The sequence below is a fragment of the Patagioenas fasciata genome, chromosome 9, assembly GCF_037038585.1.
Source record: "Patagioenas fasciata isolate bPatFas1 chromosome 9, bPatFas1.hap1, whole genome shotgun sequence".
In the NCBI taxonomy this organism is placed as follows: Eukaryota; Metazoa; Chordata; class Aves; order Columbiformes; family Columbidae; genus Patagioenas; species Patagioenas fasciata.
This window is the reverse complement of record NC_092528.1, coordinates 5,524,677-5,548,878: the sequence shown is the minus strand read 5'-3', so window position 1 is coordinate 5,548,878 and position 24,202 is coordinate 5,524,677. Positions and strand designations below refer to the sequence as shown.

Sequence of the window (24,202 nt, the reverse complement as noted above, 5' to 3'; positions counted from 1 at the left end):
GGTAGTACACTCAATTCCCTCGTCCAAATCGTTAATGAATATATTGAACGATATTGGCCCCAGTACTGACCCCTGAGGTACTGCACTAGATACTGGCCTCCAGCTAGACTCCACACCATTGACCACCACTCTCTGGCTTCTCTCTTTAAGCCAGTTTGCAACCCACCTCACTACTCTATTGTCTAGACCACACCTCCTCAACTTAGCTGTAAGGATGCTTGGATATCGATCTGTTTAATCCGTACCTTTGTTTGGGCTGTCTTCTGCTTTGCTCAGGCAGTTCAGTGTAATCCTTCATTAATTAAAGTGTTCCTTAAGGCAGAGATATTAGTTGTTTCCGTGCTAGTGTCAGCTCTCTGTTTTCCAAACAGATGAGGAGAAAGTGTCTCAGTGTTCTCTGCAGCTCAACCATCATTCCAGTGCTGCCTATGGAGCTGCTTTTACAACCAGGTCTGGACATTTGATGGCTACGTGGTGAAAAAGAAAGAAAGATAAGCCTGTGTGGTCACACAGGTAAATATCCAGATAAGCTCTAAAGAGCTGAACAGAATAAAGTTAGAAATGAACTATATATCCCCTAATAGCTTAGGTCTTCATTAGGGTTAAACCGAACCCACAGACTCAATTCCTTGCCGTCTATAGAAATCTTGCAGCTGTGATTCCATCGAAAATCAATTTAAAATTACAGAAATTAGCCATTTAATGGGTCTGAATAGCACAGAAGTGTATTTTGGGGTGTGCATATATTAGAGGGTGTGTTAAAGTTATTTGGGGGTTTTGTTTTTCCATCTTCCTGGGGTTTGTCTTTGGTGTAAGAATGACCTCTTACACAAGAATTGTTCCTTTTCTTGCCCATTCTGCTTTAAAAAATAAGACTAAAAAGCCAATCATTAGTTAAACCCCAACTTTAAGCGCAAAATCTCCAAAATGTATAATCCGTAGCGGGAGGCCAGCCCAGCAGCCTCACCCCAGGTCTCGGAGCTGATCGTACTGCGTGTGTGGCACAATAATCCTCACCAAGCCCCTCTTGGGCCTGTATTTTTAGATTTTGCTTGTTACAAGTGGAATTTGGCCGCTGCTGAGTGGATTTTAGTTGCGCCAACACGCAGTTTCCATTGCCGCGGGCACTTTGAAGCGGATGAAATCAGCTTTGGCTGGTTGAATGGTGTTAAGCTGGAGTCTGTGCTCAGGCTGAGCTGGTGTGACAGCTCCCTGCTCAAAGGCTGAGCTTTGCTTGGCTCCAGTGGTTTATTTGTCGCCTTGGTGAACAAGTTCAGCTCCTTTTTTACAGGTGCAATTTACAGGTAGCACAGGGATCAAAACCACACAGCGTTCTTGTTGCTGAGGCTGTTTCTCTCCTGACCTTGAAGAATTTGGACTGATTCAAAGTACATTTTTAGTGCGGTGCCCACGGAGCTGTTTGAAAAGAGCAAAGTTTATTAACAGCACAAGGAAAACAGGTTAAACGTGACACTCCAATTTTCAGAAGCTGTGTGGTTACTAGAAAAGTTATCATTGTGCATTTCAAGGAGCATCGAAAGGGAAACAGTGATCAGGAAATTGGAACTAAATTGGCAGATTACAGATTATACTGCTAGATAAGCTTGTAAAGAGACAGATATGAACATAACACCTCTGATCCCAGATGGCTGTCTCCTCGAACCAGCATCTCTAAACTATTCCTTGCAGTATGTTATGGGAAATTGTATTAAAATATAACAAAACTAATGATGCTCTATACCAAGAATGGATTAAAGGGTAAGAGTAAATTTATATACTATCTAGAAACAAGAGATCCAGCAATGTGAAATTTGTCTGGAAAACAATCTCAATGCTGTAAATAGGCTACGAATAGGAACAATTATTAAAAGAAATCGATACTAAGAAATAATTGATGATGTTAGTTATAATTGTTGTGTTTCTCGCTTACATCTATTAATTATTAGTTATATATAAACTAAAAACTCTGCTTCTAAACAACGTATCACTTAATCTTCTGTCTCCCTCTTTGTCGTGCAGACGGATCTAAAACTTGAGAAATATCCCGTTTTGCAGGTGGTCAGGAAGCACTGATCATGTGGATTGGTTAATGATGGGTACGTGTTTTGTAACTTAATCACAATATACATTAATTTAGCAGCTTCTCTTCAAGGGTCTGGAATGTGGAGAAACCCTCTGCAGCCGCCATAATGTTTGAAAAGCGGCGGGGGCCGCTGAGGCGGCGGGACGGGCCGCGTTGCCACGGCAACTCCCGCCTCCGCGGGTCGCTCAGGCGATGGGGCGGGGCTGCCTGCGTTGCCACGGCAACGCTCGCCCCGCCCCGCCGGCGGGCAGGGGAAGGGCGCGGGCGGGCGCCGCGCCTGCGCAGAGCGCGCGGGCCGGCGGCGTGCGTGTTGTTGTGCGGCGGCGGCAAGATGGCGGCGCACGGGGGCTCGGCGGCCGCCGCGGCGCTGAAGGGGTTAATCCAGCAGTTCACCGCCATCACGGGTGAGGCGCACGGAAGCTGGGACCCGCCGGGGTTTTGCCGCCGCTTTGCTTAACGGGCGGCTCCGCTCCGGCGCCCCGTCGCCGCGTCAGGGGGCGCGGGGAGGCCGGGCGGGAGGAGCGGCGGGAGGCGCTGCGCGGGGCGAGGCGGAGCGGAGCGGGCGGGCGGGCGGCTCCGGGCGCGCTTCCCCCGCGACTCCTGGGGGCTCTCCCGTTGCCGCCGCGGCCTCTCCCGGGGCGAGCGGCGCTCGGCGGCGCCCGGGCCTGTCAGCGGGCGCTCGGGGCCCGGCCGCCGCAGCGGGTGGTGCCTGAGGCCTGGCCCGGGTGACTGCAGTGCCTCCGCCCGGGAGACGTGCGGTCCCCCCGGCCTGGAGCGGCGGCTCAGAGGCGCCTCTCGGTTGTTCCCGCTCGGGGGTGCCGGTGCGTGTCCTCCCGCCCGGGGGCCGCGGCTGCTCCTCCGAATAGGCGTGAGTCCGCCTTTAAAAGAAAAAAAAAAAATCTTTAAGCACTGTTTACTTACTGAGAAAGGGGGAGTGTCAGGAGGATGGAGCCAGGCTCTTCTGGGTGACAACCAGTGACAGGACAAGGGGCAATGGGTACAAACTGGAACACAGGAGGTTCCACTTAAATTTGAGAAGAAACTTGTTCGTGGTGAGGGTGGCAGAGCCTGGCCCAGGCTGCCCAGGGAGGCTGTGGAGTCTCCTTCTGTGCAGACATTCAAACCCGCCTGGACACCTTCCTGTGGAACCTCAGCTGGGTGTTCCTGCTCCATGGGGGGATTGCACTGGATGAGCTTTCCAGGGCCCTTCCAGTCCCCGACGTTCTGGGATTCTGTGAACTCTTGACTTACTGAGAATTGTTGATGACTTCACGAGTTACCTAATGAAAATAGTAGTTTTTAAACTGAAGTTTGCGACAGGTGATGATTGCTGCTTTACCTTGTGTGCTTCGAGTGCTTGACCCACTTAATGTTGAAACTGCTTTGCTGTAGTTCCCTCCTTGCTTTGCATATTGAATAGAATCACAGAATCATTTTGGTTGGAAGAGACCCTCAAGATCATCGAGACCAACCATAACCTAAATCCAGCACTGCCCCATGTCCCTGAGAACCTCATGTCCGTCTGTCCAACCCTCCAGGGATGGTGACTCTAGCACTGCCCTGGGCAGCTTGTTCCAGTGCCCCACAGCCCTTTCTGAGTACTGAAGGAATTTCTGAATACAGAAGGAGCATTTGATAAAACATCTTGGGCTTTTTAGTTTATGTAGGTGAAACTGGGTTTACTTTGGTGGCTCTGAGCAGCTCAGTTTTGGGTTGTGTCCCTGCGCTCAGGTCCCAAATATGTTCAGTTCGCTGTGAACATGCTGGTAGGATACACTGGGAAGTTACTGATCACTCAGGTATCCTTTTGGAATAAATCCTCGTGAATAAAAAGAACCAACAGCAAGTTCATTTTCCATATAGTATGTGCCCGTGTATGCCTTGTGGTTTTTTTTTCATTCGTGCCTAGATTTGCTAAAAAACGAACCAGAACAGACAGACTCGTGCTACTTGCTCTTCCTGACCACTTTTTGTGCTGTTACAGATGGTTAATGTTAAATATAAAAGCACTCCTCTCATGATTTCACAATGGGAAAAAAACAACCTGCTGGGCTTCACCCATCCACTTGCGAAGTAGAGTTTTGAAGTTTTGTTTTTCCGTTTTAAGAGAATTTAACGTTGTGTGTAAAAACGTGTTGTTATGGAGCTTGTCCTGCTGATGCTGGCTGTGATTTGATGGGTGCTCAGGCGCTGACACCCTCGCTGGATTGTGTCAGCGGCTTTCAACGTGAAGCTGTAGGTGTATGAAATGAGTCCTGCCCGTGGGGAAAGGGCTGAGTGAATATTGCACAGCAGTTTGATTCCAGCGTAGGTGACGGTGAAGAACGGGGAGAAATAGTCCTTGATTGTATTTCTCTTATCCAGAGGGCAGAATTGTGTTTCTTTGGCACTCTCATCCTGAAAAATATTGCAAAGAGATTGTAGCTCCCGTGTGTCTTTGCCAATGATGCGATGGGGTCACTTTGAATTTTGCTTTGAGACTTAACAAATGTTTAGTTTTTTTCTGTTTGCCAGCACGAGCACCGAAAACATTTGCAGGGCAGCAGTTTCCTTAGGAGTGAAGAATCAGTACAAGCACTTTGCGTGGTGGTAACATTTTAAATAGCAGAGATTTTAATATAGTTTTTCTTCTAGTTCTTCTAAATGAATGACTGGACGGTGAGGTTGTAGGGTGGTGCGTGTATTCCAACCATACAGGTATTGTTTGGTTGCTACAGCTGGCATTGAAATGAGCTCCTGAAAAACACCAAAGAGCAGTTAATTTGCAGAGCATAAACTTGATGCTCTCACATCATTTTTTGAGATGTCACTAGTTTTTATTTTACATTTTCTTCATCTCAGTTCAGGTCATAGAATACAGCTGATGGTCACCTCAATACGCTTGTCGTGGCAGGTTGATTATTGTTTTGTTTTGGAACACCGGATCCCTCAGTCAGGTTGGCTCTCCCCGTGATTTAACGTAATGGCGCAGGTCGTTTAGAACTGATTTGTCTTGACGGTTTCAAAGTGTATTCTCTGTTCAAACCAGAGCTTCTCGAGTCTTCCCTGGAAAATCCGAGAAGTGTCCAAATGCGTTTTGCCCAAACTGATGTTATCTGTGATTCTGTCACTGGGAAAAGTGTTTTCTTCATTTTAGTGACTTGCAGTGAACCTGGGAAGAATGAGTGCAGTTCCAAAAGCTACTCCCAAACTGGTTCAGCTGCATTTTGCCACTCTTCCCCTCTACCAGCCTTCTCGTAGGAAAATAACCTCTTTGGCAGCCCAGCACATAGAGAGACGGCTGCTGTAAGGAGATATTTAAAGGGCTGGGTGCTGGAGACCTTCACCGCTGAGGTGCTTCTGCTGCTGGTTTGCTTTTTGAGGAGAAGTTGGAAGGGATGCTAAGAACTACTATTTCATCCCAAGCAGCAAGGATAAGACTGGATTTAGCTACACTTAGGAGAGATTTTAATAGATGTTAGTCATTATACAGATAGCTGTGTAGACAAGTATTACTTTCTCCCTCTTGCCTTTTTTGCCCCTCTTATGTGAACTGAGCTTCTGCTGATTTGTTTATGCCTTTTAGTGCAATTCGTACAACAGGTTGTCTTTTCTTCCATCTCTAAATTAAATGAAGAAATAAACTTAACAGCAGAGTCAATTCTACTGCTAAGCGTCATTCTTTATTTTATCAGTGCTGGGGATCATCCTCCATAAGTGCTCCAAACACCGGACGCTCTTGTGTTGCTTATATTCACATAATTATTACATATGCGTTACAATTTTTGAAAATTTTGACGTATAATGCATCAATACTAAGAAATAATTGATGTTAGTTATAATTGTTGCATTTCTTGCTTACATCTATTAATTATTAGTTAAATACAAACTAAAAACTCTGCTTCTAAACAACGTATCGCTTAATCTTCTGTCTCCCTCTTGTCGTGCAGAAGGATCTAAAACTCAAAAAATATCCCCTCGTTTTGCAGGTGAAAGCCTCTATCTCATGTGAATTGGTTACACAAATTTGGCAGCTTCTCTTCAAAATACCTGTTAGAAGCGGGTACAAAATTCTAGTGGCTCATTTCGTATTCTCCCTGTTAAAATGTTAAGTGAGGTTTTCATTTTTTTGTGTGTGTATGCCTAGTAGTGCTTGGAAAATCACACCAGGAAAAGGTCTGACCCCTAGAAAAAGAGAAAAACCAAGATAAAACCCCTTAGATGCCTTTCACTAAGTTTTTTCCTGGTGGAAGGAAGACTGTTCTGTATGTGAGCATTCCTTTCCCATGCGAGATACGTTTGTCTCATTTAATAGTTGCACTTCAAAGCTAAATCACAACGGATGAACGATTTCTAACAACAAACGCTTGCTCCTGGTGCTCCCAATCCAAACGCTTCCCTAAGAATGCTTTAACTTTCCTCGGGCGCTGCAGGTGCCAGCGAGAGCGTGGGGAAGCACATGCTGGAGGCGTGCAACAACAACCTGGAGATGGCCGTCACCATGTTCCTGGACGGCGGAGGGATAGCGGAGGAGCCCAGCACCAGCTCTGCAGGGGTGTCTGCGGTTCGCCCCCACACCGAGTACGTACTCCACGAGTAGTCCGTCTTAAGAATTTAGTAGCGTAAAGCAGAATGAATAAGACAATTGTTGTTTCTAAGCTGCTGTCAACTCACTGTAATACGTGCTGCTTTGTTCTTGTTAAACTGATTGCTCTGGTATTGTTCTGGTTAAATAAATTCTTACCATGTAAGTTGGTATGTAGAGCAACGTAAGCTGGTCTCTCTTGCAAATTCAGAAGTTTTCTGTAGCTTATACGCACCGTTTTTTGCAAACAGAGCTCAAGACCTTGAAGTGGGGATCCAGTAATAAGAGATTCTTACTTCTAAATTGCTACAAGAACCTCGCTTATACAATAATTTGGAAGTTAGAGAGTTCCGTTGGTTTCTTATAAATGTAGTGACCTCAGTCCCATTTGGTTTTGCACTGTTTTAAGTATAACCTGGTATAGATCATGCACACTAGCGTGCAGAGGAATAAGCAACTCTAAAATCTACATGAGTGTCTTACACATCAGATGCCAATAGCACCTTTCGGTGCTACCTGTTAATGTGGAATAATTTGAGTGGTAGCTGATTGGTACAAGTCACACTCCTTAAATGTTCTAAATTAAACCTAACCATGCTTTTGTCTTTATGAAAGTCTTCCACTTCAGGAAAAAAGCCAACTAGCTTTAAAAGATAATTCTTGCCGCTCAGAATTCTGAGGCACACGTATAAATTTAAACAGCTGTTTTAGTACTAAACTTTCTAGCTCATGTCAAGTGCCTTCCTGCGTGAACCTTTGACAGGTAATGAACTTAAAACTCTGTATCTATAGGTGTTAGAGTTCTTATTTCTGGACAACTTCTGGCACATCAGTGACTTGAGGTTCAAGTTTTTATTGGAATACCTTTTTCTTTATACTTGACACCCTCCAGGTGCCGGTCAGCTTAGTGTTACTTCTAGGAAGAGAGAACAATAAATATGCAAATGCAAAATGGAGAATAACTAGCTTCACAACAGCAATCAAAGATGTGGAGCTTAATAGCAAGGTTAGTGCATCTTGCTGAAATTATGAGTTGTTTTTTGCAAACCTCACGGCCAAGAGCCGCAAACTGCACAGTTTCTGGCTTTGAGGAGTCGGAGGGAAGCGGGCAGGACGTAGCGATGAATTTCCTTGGGTCACGTAGATCCGTGGGCCAGGTGACCGCGCTGAATCAGTGACACTGATTCAGAGCCCTTGGGATTTCCTTTCTTCTCCTAGTCATGGTTTCAGATTATCCAGCAATCTCCGCAAGCGTGACTAAGGTGTTGAATTACCTCCGAAATTGGGGGAAATGGCCATTTTTTGACCATATCATCCTCTGGAAAAGAGAGGGCTGTGAGTTTGAAGTGGAAGCAAAAAGTCTTCTAACAGAAGAAAAGTCCTGATAAGGAAGATATTTGTTTTTCTTTTCCTCCCCTCCGTGTAGATTATTGGGGGGGAGGGTGGCAAGCAGATTAATTAACAGCCTATGCTAAGTTCTAAGAATTTTTCACGAGTTTTAAGACACTTCTTAAAGAAGAGTGTCTGAATAGTAGATTGCCAAAGCCTTGGATCTAGTCACCCAGGGATCTGTGTAATCTTCGGTCAGGGCTCAGGAGGATCACCCATGTCAGATCTGAATGCGGAGGGTACTAAATCCTGCTCCAGTGCCATTGGTGGGAATGGACGGTCCCTTGAGACCCATTGACTCCAAATCTCTTGATTCTGTGCAACAGTCCAGCAGCATCCTTAGCTGCTTCAAGTTGCAGGAGCACAATGGGATGTGGTTTATGTAGTACTTGGAATATTATCATCTCTCTAATTTTGATATTTTTCCTCCCTCTTTGACAGGGATGAAGTACGAGCTCCAATTCCTCAAAAACAGGAAATTCTAGTAGAGCCTGAACCCTTGTTTGGAGGTAGGCTTGCGTTCTTATTTTGGATCATTTTGTTTTCTTTACCTTGAGATGGGCTAAGTGACAAAATGAAAACCAACTTGCTGAATATGAAGGAAGCATTGTATGTATTTTTATTGTGTTGGGTTTTTTTTCCCCTGCCATGTAACATGATTGCCTACCTGGAAACACAGCAGTGTTGTTGAAAACCTTGCACGTTAGAGATGCTGCATTCCTGATGGTACCGATTTACTAACTCCAGTTTCGGGTGACTCGTTGAGATAATTAGCTGTGATCAGCACACACCTGCGTTCTGGGGGTTCAGAACCGCGTGGTGCTGTTGGGAAGGTGTTCAGTGTGGTGGGGTAAAAGCTTGAGCAAAAATGAAGAGGACAAATGCATGTGAAGAGGATGAATGCATGCTTCTCTGGGAGATAACCTATCAGAAAGAAGGGCTGAGCTATGTGATTACTCATCATTTTTCTCCATTTTTCATTTAGGAATTTAATTTGCTCTTTAAACGGCACCATGCAGCTATTTTTCTTGTTTATTTTCTGAAGCTGTTTATCACTTTTGCTTTTGAAACTTCTTTTTGCTCCAAGGAGGCAGGTGATGGAAATGCTGTTTTCTTTCGGATGCTTGTCTAAAACACTCTTTTGTGCTTATGTAGAGTTCATAGAATGTCCCGAGCTGGAAGGGACCCACAAGGATCGAGTCCAACTCCTGTCCCTGCAATGACAACCCCACAGGTCACCCCGTGTGTCTGAGGACGTTGTCCAGTCTCTTCTTGAACACTGTCAGGTTGGGACCGTGACCCCTCCCTGGGAGCCTGTTCAGTGTCCAGCACCTCTGGGTGAAGAACCTTTTCCTAATGTCCCACTGACCCTCCCTGGCACATCTTGTGCCGTTCCTTTGGGTTCTGTACTGCACAAATGCGCTGGATCTCAAAACCTCCATCTCAAACCATCTTCTTTAGTGGTTCTTTTACAGCAGCACAGGGTGGAACTTCTGTAGCAAGACTGGATGACCTGGTGTGTTGTCCCCTCCTTTTATATGGTGTCCATGTTGGTACAGACACCTAAGACTCTTTTTTTATGCTTATTTCCTTTAGCCTTGTGAGAATCTGTCCTCTCCAGGCAGTTTCTGCCTGTCCGTTTGGCTTTTGCCGTGTCAAGTGAATTGAGTGTCTTGCCTTTCTCATCCAGGAAGGGCATTCAAGTGCTCATCTTTAAAGTGGCCTCATACCCATAGGAAATGCTTTTTCTATTGTTTAGTTTCTGTGCTAGAAAGGAGGAGGAGGCCAAGCTTCAGGTTTACCCTGGAACTGTGTTTCTCCTGATCCTTTTTTTCAACATCCGAGAAGTCTTAACCAGGACGCACAAGCTGAGCGGTGGTTCCCGAGGTGGTTCCACTGCTGGGAGCTCTCTGAACACGCCGCACCAACTTGTTCCTCTGCCTTTCTTTGTGGCACAACAGACCTTTTGACGAAGATTTGTAGACTCCTACGGATTCAGGAATCTAAGAAGTGCGGGAGTAGGACCTGCTGGGCCTGGTTCTTGGTCCCGTCCTACTCACCTGTCACACCCTGATCTCAGACACACTGATCTGGATCAGCGATGTCCTCCTGTGCTGATACGCTCACTAATGCCACGTCTCTTTGTAATGTGATGCAGCCTGACAAAACAGCTGAAACTGCAGAGTTATTGTACTTCACTTGGTCTTTTCAGCTCTAACCCCGAAACAGGGAACGTGCTGTTTGCTGCTTTTAACAGTGTTGCGTTGAGCTTGGATTTTCCTCCAGTTGAAGAGATGATCCCAACATTTGTTCTCTGCCAGATGTGTGTATCCCATGTTGCACTACAAAGGATATCAAAAAAACCTCTACCTGGGCTGCTGTGAACATCTTCAGCTGCCTGGCAAGGGAAATGCTGCGTTTGCTGAGCTGGTCCTGTGGTTGTTACTTGTAGTTTAAGTTGCTCTGAAGTTGTCTTTAATGGCTTGTGCTTGCGCCTAAGCATTTAGAGATGAAAGAGATGTTAATTACTGGAGTTGGAGAGGCGTTATTCACGTTATTCCTCATTCAGGTTTTGTTCTGTACGGGATTCACTGATTCTTTCCTTGGCGCTCTGTGTGAGAAGAACACAAGGAACAAGAGCTGCATTTGTTCTTTGCCCTTGGCGTGGCACAGGGTGAAAAACGCTGCATGTGCTAAAGCAGAAAGGTCTCTGGAATACCATTCTGGAGGTGTGAGCTGTGCACAGGCCGCGCTTTCTCACAATAAGTGTTGTTTTCTTACTACAGGTTTCCGGTGGGTATACATTGGATTTATTTTACTTTATTATTTATTATGTCTTGTAACAATGAGGCTTTGAAAGTTCTACGTTAAAACATTCTGCTTTCATTTAACAGTAATGCAGAGCAATAGTTGGAGCAAGTCTTGGCGGGCAGTTTGAGCATCTGCAGTACAGTGGTCACTCTGTACCACAGGAGTTAACTGGAATAGTACCGAAAATACTGTTTATCTGCCTGTGCTGCCATCTCTGCTGAAGGTTTCAGTGTGGATAGTGATGCTGAATCCAGTGGGAGAGCTTGACTGTCACCAGACCAGCCAAGAAGTTGGGATAGGACCTGGCTAAGATATTAGAAAAGAATAGAAATATATTGCGGAAAAAAACAAATGTGTTTCTTGATAAAGAAAATATTATTCTGTGGGCTTTAATCTTTTGAAGTTTTTCATCTGCTTGAAGGCCTTTGGCAAAAACCTTGGCTGGAATTGGGATATGTTGTTGCTGTGGTGGCACTTGCACTACACAGTGATCGACTCCCCCATCATTCACGCTTGGGGTTCCTGTTCTGTTGTCCACGCATGATGGAGAGTACTAACATGTAAATATACTGATAACATACTGTTAAAATAATCATTGAAATGCTTTTTTTTCCCCATAGCTCCTAAAAGACGCAGACCCGCGCGCTCAATATTTGATGGTTTTCGGGATTTCCAAACAGAAACCAGTAAGTGTCTACTGATCAGTAAGCTGGAGGTTCTGGTTTTTAATGCAAGATGGAAAAATGGTTTCCATTGTAGGCTATGCCAGCTTTCCATTCTTGAATGGTTTTTAAATTGCCTACTGTATAGCACAAGCACTTCCTTAATAACGTTATTAGGCTGTTTGGTTTTGTAGTGTCAGTACTGTTTGCTCATAGATAAGGTTGTTAGTTCATCGTTCTGATGTGGCTGAAGGGAAAGTAGAGTAATGGACACACAAAGCAGGTAGTGAAGGTGCTGGTAAATTAGATTGGAGTAGCCCTGACGCTTCTTCCTTGGATGTGCACAAGGTTCTCGTTAATTTAATTGCTCTTAACCACCGTCTATCTGCTCATACACAAAATCTCCAAATGGCAAAGCACTGGGTGTTATTTAAGCCATTCAGCTTTATAGAACGGGATTCCTGGAGAGCAAAACACCAGATGTTTCACAGTGGAGTTAGAGCTGTTGTGCTGTTATCACCGATGTTGCTGGAGTGATTAAGGGCTCTAACCATGGACCAGTTTCCATGTTGTTACGTGCTGTTTGATGCCAAATTGAAAATAAGCATCCACATCTACTTTCTTTCCCCTGACAGGTTTGGTCAGGGTTTTCCAGTAATGAATTTGTCAAGTACTAAAGTCACTGGCAACTGAAAATACACCATTTACAGAATCATCGTAGCTTGAAATATTCTTATCTCCACTTTGTTATAAGACATTTAGAGATGCACGATGTGTAAAACCATTGCGAGGGTTTATGATGGAGCTTTATTATGCTTTTGGTAAAGATTTATAGATGAATATCACTGGCTGTGAAAAAGCAAGTGGCCCTGGCCATTGAAAATCAGGATTATTTTCTGGCTCCCAGGCCTGCTCCACTGGGATTTGTTTTTTCCCTGTGGAGATCCAGTGTCTGCTCAAAAATGGTTTATACACTATGGCCCATTGACAGCTTCTGGAATTTTTTGGTTGTGGGATGGTTATTCCCACTTTCACCCGACTCCATTCCATAAAATACATTGTACCACTGCATTTTTAGGTAAGAGGATGCTGTGATTTACCTTTATTGTATATGACTGTGTGTATGTAGGAAATATATTCTGTATTATTTTGAATGGAATTCATACCACTAAAATAAACCTGCTCCAAGTGTGGTACTGGGGGATAAACAAATCTGAAAACCCTGAAAGAGACAGTGACAGCCTGAGTCTATTCTGCAGAGAGCAGAAATTTAATATAAACATCCGAAGATATTTTTGCATGTCAACCAAGTCTGTGGTGGGTTTTTTTGCTTGTTTCTTTGTTTTTCTTTGGAATTGCAAGAAGTAGAAATATTGGAATAGAAATACTCTGAGTAAAAGTGATGATCACAGAATCCCAGAGTGTCAGGGACTGGAAGGGACCTGGAAAGCTCATCCAGGGCAATCCCCCCATGGAGCAGGAACACCCAGCTGAGGTTCCACAGGAAGGTGTCCAGGCGGGTTTGAATGTCTGCACAGAAGGAGACTCCACAACCTCCCTGGGCAGCCTGGGCCAGGCTCTGACACCCTCACCGGGAACAAGTTGCTTCTCATCTTTAAGTGGAACCTCCTGTGTTCCAGTTTGCACCCATTGCCCCTTGTCCTGTCACTGGTTGTCACCCAGAAGAGCCTGGCTCCATCCTCCTGACACTCCCCCTTTCCATATTGATCCCCAGGAATGAGTCCCCCTCAGTCTCCTCTTCTCCAGCTCCAGAGCCCCAGCTCCCTCAGCCTTTCCTCACATGGGAGATGCTCCACTCCCTTCAGCATCTTGGTGGCTGCGCTGGACTCTCTGCAGCAGTTCCCTGTCCTTCTGGAACTGAGGGGCCACAACTGGACACAATATTCCAGGTGTGGTCTCCCCAGGGCAGAGCAGAGGGGCAGGAGAACCTCTCTGACCTACTGACCACCCCCTTCTAACCCACCCCAGGTACCATTGGCCTTCCTGGCCACAAGGGCCCAGTGCTGGCTCATGGTCACCCTGCTGTCCCCAGAGCTCCCAGGTCCCTTTCCCCTACACTGCTCTCCAACAGCTCATTCCCCAACTTACACTGGAACCTGGGGTTGTTCCTGCCCAGATTCAAGACTCTGCACTTGCCCTTGTTCTATTTCATTAAATTTCTCCCCGCCCAGCTCTCCAGCCTGTCCAGGTCTCTGGATGGCAGCACAGCTTCCAGTGTCAGCCACTCCTCCCAGCTTGGTGTCACCAGCAACCTTGCTGACAGTCACTCTATTCCCTCATCCAAGTCATTAATGAATATATTGAATAGTACTGGTCCCAGTACTGACCCCTGAGGCCCTGCACTGGATACAGGCCTCAACTGGACTCCACCCCATGATGCTACAGTCTAGCTCAGTTTCCCTTTTTAAAAGCATTGCTTGGGCAAGTCAGGTTTTGGGTTGTTTTTTATTTCTCATGTGTTTTCAGATACTGGTCTATGACCCCCTCTGCTGCTGCTCATATTTATTAAGATATTTTTTAGAATTGCTTGAGAAAGCTGTGGCAAGTGGGATTCTTACCTAACGTAGCAGCTTATCTTGTTGAGCGTGGTCTGACCTGCGACTTCAGTGACAAAGTTTTGTGCGTGACATACAATAAATCCATATTGTGAGTATTTTGTCTGACTGAGTTTACTTTCCTCTTGGGGCTGTGCAGTTCGGCAGGAGCAGGAGCTACGGAACGGAGGGGCGGTGGACAAGAAACTCACCACTCTGGCCGACCTCTTCAGGCCTCCCATTGACCTGATGCACAAAGGCAGCTTTGAAACGGTGAGTTGGGGAATTTCGACGCAATTCCTTGCGTGACGACTGCGTGGAGTGTGGAAACCTTGTGCCAGGCTGTTGCTGTGTATGGATCCATATGTTGGATGATCAGAAAGTTACGAAGGACCGTATAGCAGTAAATATTTGATGGGCCACATATGGAAATGTTGGTGACTTACTGAGGGATTTAACTGCTTGTGTTTCAGTGTGGCAAATCACACTTGGTGAAAGGCTTCACTGCACAAAGGAAGCTTGTCAGAATGCAAAAATTGCATCCCTTGAAGTATTTCTGTATGGCACAGTACAGAAAAGGCTGAAATAAGATTAATTTTGAGAGGTGAGCCAGAACTTCGCAAAGGGCTGGAGAGTTTGCAGCGCAGCCCTGCAAAGAATCTCAGGCGGGGTTAGGGCAAAGTGGTTTCTGGTTTTTGACTTTATTCAAGATCTTGCTCTTCTGTGAAACACAGCGGTTGCCTTTTGCATCTGGTAGCGATGGAAATCCAAGAGATTATCTGCCAGAGGAGGGGACTGTTAGGTGTCACCTTTTCTGCCCGTGTGGATCTACTCATACATTATGATATGGATCAGCGACTTAACTAATGATTAGAGAATATAGAAGTTGGTATATATTTTTATTTTTGAGTCCATAATTTCCAGTTATTCTTCAGAAGTCGCAGTTACTACTGAACTTCCATCTGCTCATCTTTAAGTAGCTGAGATTGATGATGGTTATTATATGGTGATTTCATGAGAATGCTAATTAATGATCAAATGGTGCAATACAGATTTTGCAAACAGTGCTGGAGATCTGGCTCGGTGAGCTGAACAAAAAGATTATTTCCATTCTTTGCACATTTGCCAAACACCAGAGCACTGCTGGGGAATTTTAAGAGACGCGCCGTGTGCCTTTATTGAGTCTCCAGCTTTCATCCTCTTGGCCTCAGCTCTCATTTTATGCTTCAAAAATCACTGCGGGTTGCTTGGCTTGTCACTAATTCCTGTGCGCTGACAGTGCCCTCCGTATGTTAAACCTTCTAACAGAATTTCAGGTTTGGCAGGGTGTTAACGGGGAGCTTCTGCATCCTCGGCGAGTGATTTGGTGTGATGAGAGCAGGTTGAAGTAGTTGGTGCTGAGGCATCTCTGCCGTGTGTTGTGTGGTTTGGGATTTACCCCAAATGACGTTGTGTCGCCTCCTCCAGGCCCTTTGTTCAGAGCAAATGCATTGTTAATGGTGATAATAAAGGGAATTGCCATGAAAACGGCCAGTGCTGCTCCAAACTGGAACATGTACAGTCCGCAAGTGCCCTGTGACCCTCACTGTGACACTGAGATGTGTGTCCATCATTCCTCCTACCTTGCTGTAAACTTTAGTGGTGGTGATGGTGGCATCCGCCACAGTCCAAAGTCCTTTCAGGGAGTGAAATAACTCATTGATAGATTTGATTGTCCTACCCCATTTCCCCAAAAATAAACCCTACCCCAAAAATAAGCCCTAGCATGATTTTTCAGGATTTTTGAGGATAGTCAAAATATAAGCTGTCCTGTCCCAACAGATGGGATGAGGGGTGAGTTAACTCTGAACGCGACACGCGCCCTGACTCAACAGATGAGACCAGGTGTGAGTTAACTCTGGGTAATTCTGTGCGGCAATGTGAAGGGAATGACAGACAACCACTCGGGGGGGTCCAATTATTAATTTACTAAAAGCACACGGTGGTATACAAATTACAACAATTAGTGACTTGGCGAAAGTATGTTATAGTACCACAGAATTTATCAATACATTGACAGCAAAAGCCCTTTTAAAAACGGTGGATTGGCAACAATTAGTAACTGTAACACAAAACTTAACAAGACTTTAGCAGCAGAACTTACAATGATATTACTTTATATGTTTAAGAAGAAGGAACAGAGAGAGAGAAGAGGACAACTAAGATATCAGAAAGAGAAATGGAGAGAGAGAGAGACAGAGAGGGAGAGTCAGATATCACCACTCCACATGTCCATCTCTCCTGCAACAACCTCTGGAGGCGGGGACAAGCTGAAGATTTACACACCAACAACCTGTATCATCCATGGGGTTGTTTTATAACCCAGTTCACTTACATGCGAGATAGGAGGGGGCGGTTCGTCTTCTCCCTCTGCTCACTCTTCATGCTAATTAGGAAGACCCTTCTGGAAATGGGTCTGGGGTCTTCAAACTAGGGGAAAGTTCATGGTATTGACCAGAAGTGAGTTGTCTTGCCCATCAGGGGTAGCTGTTGGTTTGTGGCTTCTTCTGGTAGTTGGTTGTCCTGCGGATGGTTCATCTCTATCATCCCAATTAGGCCATGAGACTTTTTACAGCAACGCTGTTAATTGTCCTTATCTTCCAAGGTGTCTACATCCATGGCCATAAAACTTCGGGAAAGATAAGATGAGGTGTCATCTATCTCTTCCTCCCAAAGTAACAAAAACCAGACGTTTAAGGCACGACAAGGTCTTTGTTCTGCTAAGCATGGGGGGAGTGCTTCAAGGTTGTCACATAAGCCCTGCTCCAAAAATAAGCCCTAGTTACAATTCATTAAAAAAGTCCATTTAAATAGTGTCCAGGCAGGTATACATGTAAATAGGTAAGATTAATTAGCACTAGAATGCAGCAGGACAGATGGACCCTTCAGCAAGAAAAACAGACAATGGAGAGTTGCGTTGCTGATGCGCTAGGAGCAGGCGACGTGGACAAGAGGCGCTTGCTTGAGGAAATGAGAAATTGAGGCCAATGGTTCTAAAGCCACAAGAAATTCCCGATGGAATTCAGGGTTTGGAGAGTTATGATGAAGTTCCAGAATGTGATGATATAACTGTATTTGAATAAATGTTGATTTCTTGTTCAAGAATAAATGCAGATTGTTGTTTGTGGAAAAATAAGACATCCCCTGAAAACAGGCTCTAAAGCATCTTTTGGAGCAAAAAGTAATATAAGACCCTGGCTTATTTTTGGGGGAGCAGCATAAAATCTTAAACAGGGTGTGGGGAAGCAGTTTGTATATATACCTTGTCCTGTTCTTTGCCCTAACTCAAATGTAAAGACATGTACCCTTATTGATATTCACCTCTTCGTGTTCTGGTGCAGTTCCGTGTCCCATGGGACCCCTTCATTTCAACCTGCTGCTCCTCACCTTCATTGCCATAAAAATCTTGGCTTTTCAATTTGTTGACCGTTTTCCCTTTCCATGGATCCAATGACCAGAGGCTCTCAAAATTCATCCCTAGCAAGCTGCTATTAGCTTCTTCCTTTTCTGTGTGCTTAGATAAACATATATAAGCTATATAATAAATCGGAGATGTTTGTCATGTTCAAAGTACCAAAGACTAAATACTGTGATTCTGATGCTCTTGTAGTTTAGTGTTAATCTAAGTGGGGTTTTCTTATTGTATAATGTCTGGAGAGCTCTGCAAGAACATTCTGCCACTGTTGAGCCACCTACATTTATCATAGAATCATTTAGGATTTATGACTTTATTCAAACCAGCAAGAGTGGGGGCAACTGGTCTTAATAACCTCACTCATGTTCTCCTGTATTTTTGTTGTTCCCCTTTGGGTACTCCAAGGTTGATTTTCTTAGTAAGTAGATTTCGTTATCTTTGTCTTTCACCAAGAAACCTCATTTTTGTTCAGTTACAAAGAATTTTTGTTATCAGTAAGGCGCAAAAAGTTGCCTTTTCAGTTTAACTCAGTAATACCAGCTTTTAAGCGCAGGTGAGAATTAACGTTTCATCAGAGAGAAGTTTCCAAGTGTTGAGCACCATTCATTTTATTTTGTACTTGCAATTGGTGACAGAGCAGCGTGCTTCACATACAGAACAACTCCCGATTGCCGTGCTCCTAAAGTTAAACGTGTGATTAACTTAATTACACCAGAGCAATGTGCTCAAAAATATTTGATACAGAAAATGTGCCAATCTGATCCTGCAGGCGTTCTGAACACGCTGGCTGAGCCGCGAGGTGTCAGTGACCGGGTGGAACGGTGCTACGTAAACCAGTGAGATGTTAACCCGAACCTTTTTCCTTATTAGAAAATTTCAGAGAAACTTCCAGGGCTTAAATACACAGTGTCACTAAAAAGTCTGTGTTTGAGGAGCGTTATGTGATTGGGCTGTTAAGAGTCAGTTAAGATTGCACAAGACGTTTTGAACTGTCATTTCCTGCGGGAAATACCGAGCTTCAATTTGTATTAAGCTTCAGAGTGGAATCTACTAGGGATAAATCAGTGGAGTCTAAGAAATAGAAGGCATGTTTGGTGTATAATTTATTTAAAGAACACCGTGGTTTTGTTCTAATGTCAAAGATTGCTTTGGAGAGTTGCAGATGTTCATATCCCCATGCATGTGATGTGAGATAGGATTTGCTTTCTTGGGGGGTACTCACCAAGTTGACTGAATTTTCAGTTCTTGTTAAGGGAGGAGATAGTTCTGGTGTGTGCAGTTCCGTGCTTGGCACTCATTAAATGGATTTCAGTACTTCTGTGTACGTCATGTGCAGAGTTTCAAGTGCATCTATATGAAGCTTCCTGATTTTACGAGCTAAACCTTTGCCACCTGCTCCCAGCTTTACAACTGATGCGATTGTTTTCTCTTTGTACAAAGGGAGCGGCAATAGTTTGGAAGTTAATCGAGTCATTCACAGTATCACAGGATGTCAGGGACTGGAAGGGACCTGGAAAGCTCATCCAGTGCAATCCCCCCATGGAGCAGGAACACCCAGCTGAGGTTCCACAGGAAGGTGTCCAGGCGGGTTTGAATGTCTGCACAGAAGGAGACTCCACAGCCTCCCTGGGCAGCCTGGGCCAGGCTCTGACACCCTCACCCCAAACAAGTTTCTTCTCATCTCTAAGTGGAACCTCCTGCGTTCCAGTTTGCACCCATTGCCCCTTGTCCTGTCACTGGTTGTCACCCAGAAGAGCCTGGCTCCATCCTCCTGACACTGCCCCTTTCCATATTGATCCCCAGGAATGAGTCCCCCCTCAGTCTCCTCTTATCCAGCTCCAGAGCCCCAGCTCCCTCAGCCTTTCCTCACACGGGAGATGCTCCACTCCCTTCAGCATCTTGGTGGCTGCGCTGGACTCTCTCCAGCAGTTCCCTGTCCTTCTGGAGCTGAGGGGCCACAACTGGACACAATATTCCAGGTGTGGTCTCCCCAGGGCAGAGCAGAGGGGCAGGAGAACCTCTCTGACCTACTGACCACCCCCTTCTAACCCACCCCAGGTACCATTGGCCTTCCTGGCCACAAGGGCCCAGTGCTGGCTCATGCTCACCCTGCTGTCCCCAGGACCCCCAGGTCCCTTTCCCCTACACATTCCTCCCGGCTTGGTGTCATCAGCAAACTTACCGACAGTGCACTCAAGTAGTACAATTATCTTTCCACGAGGTGCTTCTGGCCTGGCCTACAGATGCACCTTGGGCACAAGAGTGGATGGTTGATGGAAGTTTGTACGCCCTGGCCTGGGCAAGAAGCATGAGTGTAGCTGAAACGGGATATTTCTTGTTAGATATCCCATGCTCTGACTTACTGTCACCCGTTATCTTCCCAACTGAATCATGTTGATCATGTTGAGGGTCACAAGGTGCCAGCTCCGCTTTCTCTGTTCTCTCTGCTGACTATGGGAGCAACAAAGCTCCACAAAGCTGAGCAAGGAAGAACCACCACCACATCGATAAACCGTACACGGTTCAGAGAAGTCAAACGAGAGGCAAACGTGTTATTTTAGTGGTGCAAGAGCTAGAGGTTATCCCATGAAATCCAGTACTGAGTGTAAAACAAGACTTATTTCACATACTGTCTAACCAGAAAAGGCTGAGGTAGCTGGGGCTCTGGAGCTGGAGAAGAGGAGACTGAGGGGGGACTCATTCCTGGGGATCAATATGGAAAGGGGCAGTGTCAGGAGGATGGAGCCAGGCTCTTCTGGGTGACAACCAGTGACAGGACAAGGGGCAATGGGTGCCAACTGGAACACAGGAGGTTCCACTATAAGATGAGAAGAAACGTGTTCCCGGTGAGGGTGTCAGAGCCTGGCTCAGGCTGCCCAGGGAGGCTGTGGAGTCTCCTTCTGTGCAGACATTCAAACCCGCCTGGACACCTTCCTGTGGAACCTCAGCTGGGTGTTCCTGCTCCATGGGGGGATTGCACTGGATGAGCTTTACAGGGCCCTTCCGACCCCTGACATTCTGGGATTCTCTTAACCAGGTTGCTGGTTTGGTGCTGTAAGTTGTCACAGTGCTGAAAAACGTGAAGGGGTAGAAAGGGTAAAGGTAAGCTTTGGGCAGATTGATTTTGGTTTGTATCTGAGATCCACTACCTCTTGTCTTTGAAAGTTCCTACTCTGCCGTAGGGTTTATACCTTGGAGGAGGAGAATTGGGAAGAGCTGCTGTTGGAAACGGTGGATCTAAAGCCATCAGGCACAGCTTTCGGGATACACGAGCCAGCTCTTTTTGTCACTTTCCTTGTTCTTTTGTCACTTTACCAAAATGACTCACCAATGTGCTCCAAATCCGCAGCATTTCCTCCCGCCACGCTCTTCTCCTTCCTCCCACCTCCAAAAACCCCAGCAGCTGTGTGAGAGCCGAGCTGCCTGTGTGTGAGACGGCAGCAATTTCACTGTGTCCTTTTTCAGTGTTCAATGTGAAACCCGTTGTTTCTAGAAGGAAGTTTAAAGTGGTTTCGAAAGCTGTACCTGCCCTACAGGTGAAAACTCCTCTTTGCAAATGTTCTGTGTGGATTTCCCTGCTTTGCATCCTTTGATGTCCTTAGGATGGGGGAGAGGTAAAGTCAGCTTTTCACTAATGTTGTGTAGGAGAGTGCGATACACTTTCCAGCTTTCTGGTTATGTATTTTGGGGTTTGTTCTTTTAATCCAGTGTGGATTACATTAGAACACAGGACTAAGGCAATCCAATTGACTCGGATAACAAGGATTTTTGTTCCCTCTAAGCTTGGGCGGTACCTCTAGGCCTCGTTTTAAACTGATTTCCTAGAATTAGTTCTCCAAATCCACAGTTAGCTCAAAACAAGTGTTTTAACTAAAAGCATAATGCCTATATTTAAGACCCTTACCAGGTATTTAGGTGTCATCTGCCCCCACTTTTCTCTCCTGGTGAGCAAATACTGAATTCTGACACTATAACATTAGTGGTGAGTGGTTAGCGCAGGGTCCCTTGAGAGAACAGGAGGACTATTCCATGCTTCTACATCCATATTTTTTCCCTTTGAGTAAAATAAAATGAGCTCTGCAGGTCGCTTGGCCACGCAGTTTAATTTTGTAGGCTGAGATTTTTTTACCTTGCAAAGTTAATAAGTGTGTGAGGTTCCCGTGTCTGTCCATCACCCGTCGGACAGACTGACGGTTCGAAAGCACACTGGCTAAAACTCATTTTAAAAGGAAAACAAAATTGGTTTGGGGAACAAAATATCGCCCAAAACAGCAACGTCATCCTAATTCCTTTGCTAAGTGCATTACCAACACACTTACCAATAAATACCTTCTTTTTTAAAAGGAAAGGGAGTTCATGTGCTAGTTCCAGTCTGTGCAGGCGGTGAGCGCATTCCTGCTGTTGATATAGCCCTCTTTTTTCCAACAGGTATGGCAGTTCAGCGATCAGAATTACATTCTTGATCAAACTCCTACCATTAATTGCAAGCGAGCAATCAGACAGTGCCAGCTTTGTGACTCAAAACCAGTAAGATTTCTTCCTGCCTTCCTCCCCACTCGCAGTCCGGATAACGAGCATCACGATAAGAAGGGGTGGCTCATTCGGCAGTTGCGCAGGGATAGAGTAACTCGAAACGCGGAGAGAAAAACACGCAGAGAGGGGGTCCTGTTGAATAATTATGCAACCTACCTCATGAGATGATGCACTGGTTTAGCTTTAGAACGAGCAGGTCTTTGTTGTCAGATCAGTTCGATTGACTACACTCTTTCCCGAACAAATAACTTCATCCAGCGTCCCCGTGTCCCCATCCCCAAGTTGCTTTTCCCCACTCTGCGCTTGGCTCAGTTCGTCGGTGTGATTCTGTAATTCAAACAGTCTTGTTTAAAGCAGGTCTTTCAGCCCTGCCCTCTGGTTTTTGGATGCCTTTTCACTACCGCTGTCCATCTCTCTCCCTGCAAAGGGGTTTTGGTGAAAAACCCGACAGCGTTAGAAACCATCACTGATCGTTGGTTGTGTCTGGCACCTCGGTTTTATCTAACGCAGCTTTTCTCTCTGCTTCCAGGCCAAGGAGTGTGGTCAGATGCAGAACAAATGGCTCATGATAAACATTCAGAACGTGCAAGATTTTGCCTGTCAGTGTCTCAACCGTGACGTCTGGAGCAACGAAGCTGTGAAGAACATCATCCGCGAGCACTTCATTTTTTGGCAGGTGAGAATTTTCCAGGGGCCGCGCAGGTAACTTGGTGTAAATGGGACAGCAAAATAACCAGACTTTTAAAAATAAAATGGCACTGTTGTGAACTTGCAGAAAAGATACAGTAGCTCATGGAGATGTAGTTTATGGATGTAAATGTGGTTCGTGGATATGCATTTGGATGCACAAACTGCCTTTCATTTGTACGTTGTAGATGTTACCTCATACCCGTAATATGTGGAACGTTAGGGCCATATTTTCAGCTTGTCAGGATTACGACAGCTGCAGGTATTGTTTGTAGTGTCTACTGTGAAATAGAGGAGAAACTTTGTACCTTTTCAAGGTGCAGTTTGTTTGTGTTCCCTGTCTGCGCAGTAATTTGCTTCCCCCGTGGTGTTTTGTAGGTGTACCACGACAGCGAGGAAGGACAGAGGTACATACAGTTCTATAAATTAGCCGATTTCCCTTACGTCTCCATCCTGGATCCCAGGACGGGTAAGATAAATGACACTTAAACCTGCAGTTTAAATGTTCCAGGAGAAAGACTGACAGCTTTAGGCTAGAGAACCATCTTCCGCAGTGTGTGTTACATTCAGCCCAATGATCCCAGTTACGTTGTTTTACTCTCTGAGAAACCTTGTTGTCCCTGAAAAAGCGCAGTGGAATGTTTTGGAGGAAATAAGGGAATAAAACTCCCAGGGCTTGCTGAAATGTTGTGTATTTGGTGATTGTACTCGTGTAATTTAGAAAGTGAAAGTAGTACCACCTGGTGGTGAAACTCTGAAGTTAATTTTTAAGTATCCTTTTAAAAGCTACTTGAAATCATATGAATAAACTACAATGTTCATGTAAGTGTTACATGAATCTGCTTCCTACTCCTTGCACAGTGGCTATGAGACACTCAGCGATGACTTATTACATTGTATCTTCATTTTGAAATAGTGTTTTGGCTTTAGTTTTCTTTGTTGTTTCAGTTACCTTAACCCGAACAGCCAAACTTCTACCTCCCCTTTCCAACTCTTTTGAAATCGTTACCTTTTCTTTTGGAGCCCAGCACCCTTTCTTCTTTTATCATCATAAAACGCAACTATATGAATAGTCTGGTCTCCCGCTTCACAGGACTGAAGTAATCGTGTCTGGAGTCAGAGCTGAGATTTCTTGCTATTTGACTTAATGAAACTGAAGTTAGGATTCTCCTCTTAGCACTTCACTTATGGAAGCAAATGCTGTTTGCCAAAATGTAAATGAAAGCAGTTAAGAATGGATGAATGTTTGCCTGCTAAGCTGTGATCTCATACTGAAATGACGTTTTGTGACACCTTTTGTTCCCTAGGCCAGAAACTAGTGGAGTGGCACCAGCTGGACGTGACGTCGTTCTTGGATCAAGTGACCGGGTTCCTGAGTGAGCACGGACAGCTGGACGGCCATTCTACCAGCCCTCCCCAAAAATGCTCTCGTTCCGTAAGTACGAGGCCTTCTAGGAGGGCTGG

At 45.3% G+C, this 24,202-nt stretch overlaps 1 protein-coding gene across 4 annotated transcripts in view; it reads left to right on the top strand.

The window, feature by feature from the left end:
• The first annotated feature begins 2,366 nt into the window (after positions 1-2,366).
• Positions 2,367-24,202, top strand: part of UBXN7 (UBX domain protein 7) — a 33,957-nt gene continuing 12,121 nt past the window's right edge. For 2 of the 4 annotated variants that reach the window (XR_011740429.1, XM_071812352.1), the window contains exons 1-9: positions 2,382-2,487; positions 6,496-6,643; positions 8,478-8,545; positions 11,468-11,533; positions 14,225-14,337; positions 21,947-22,045; positions 22,581-22,727; positions 23,117-23,207; positions 24,046-24,173. Coding sequence is in view for 3 of the 4 variants with exons in the window: in XM_071812352.1 (XP_071668453.1) it covers positions 2,415-2,487; positions 6,496-6,643; positions 8,478-8,545; positions 11,468-11,533; positions 14,225-14,337; positions 21,947-22,045; positions 22,581-22,727; positions 23,117-23,207; positions 24,046-24,173 (933 nt within the window). In the remaining variant the exon portion in view is untranslated. Of the gene's footprint in view, positions 2,488-6,495; positions 6,644-7,548; positions 7,654-8,477; positions 8,546-11,467; positions 11,534-14,224; positions 14,338-21,946; positions 22,046-22,580; positions 22,728-23,116; positions 23,208-24,045; positions 24,174-24,202 lie in introns of those variants that run through there. The other 2 variants (XM_065844617.2, XM_071812353.1) reach the window with 2 other exon arrangements.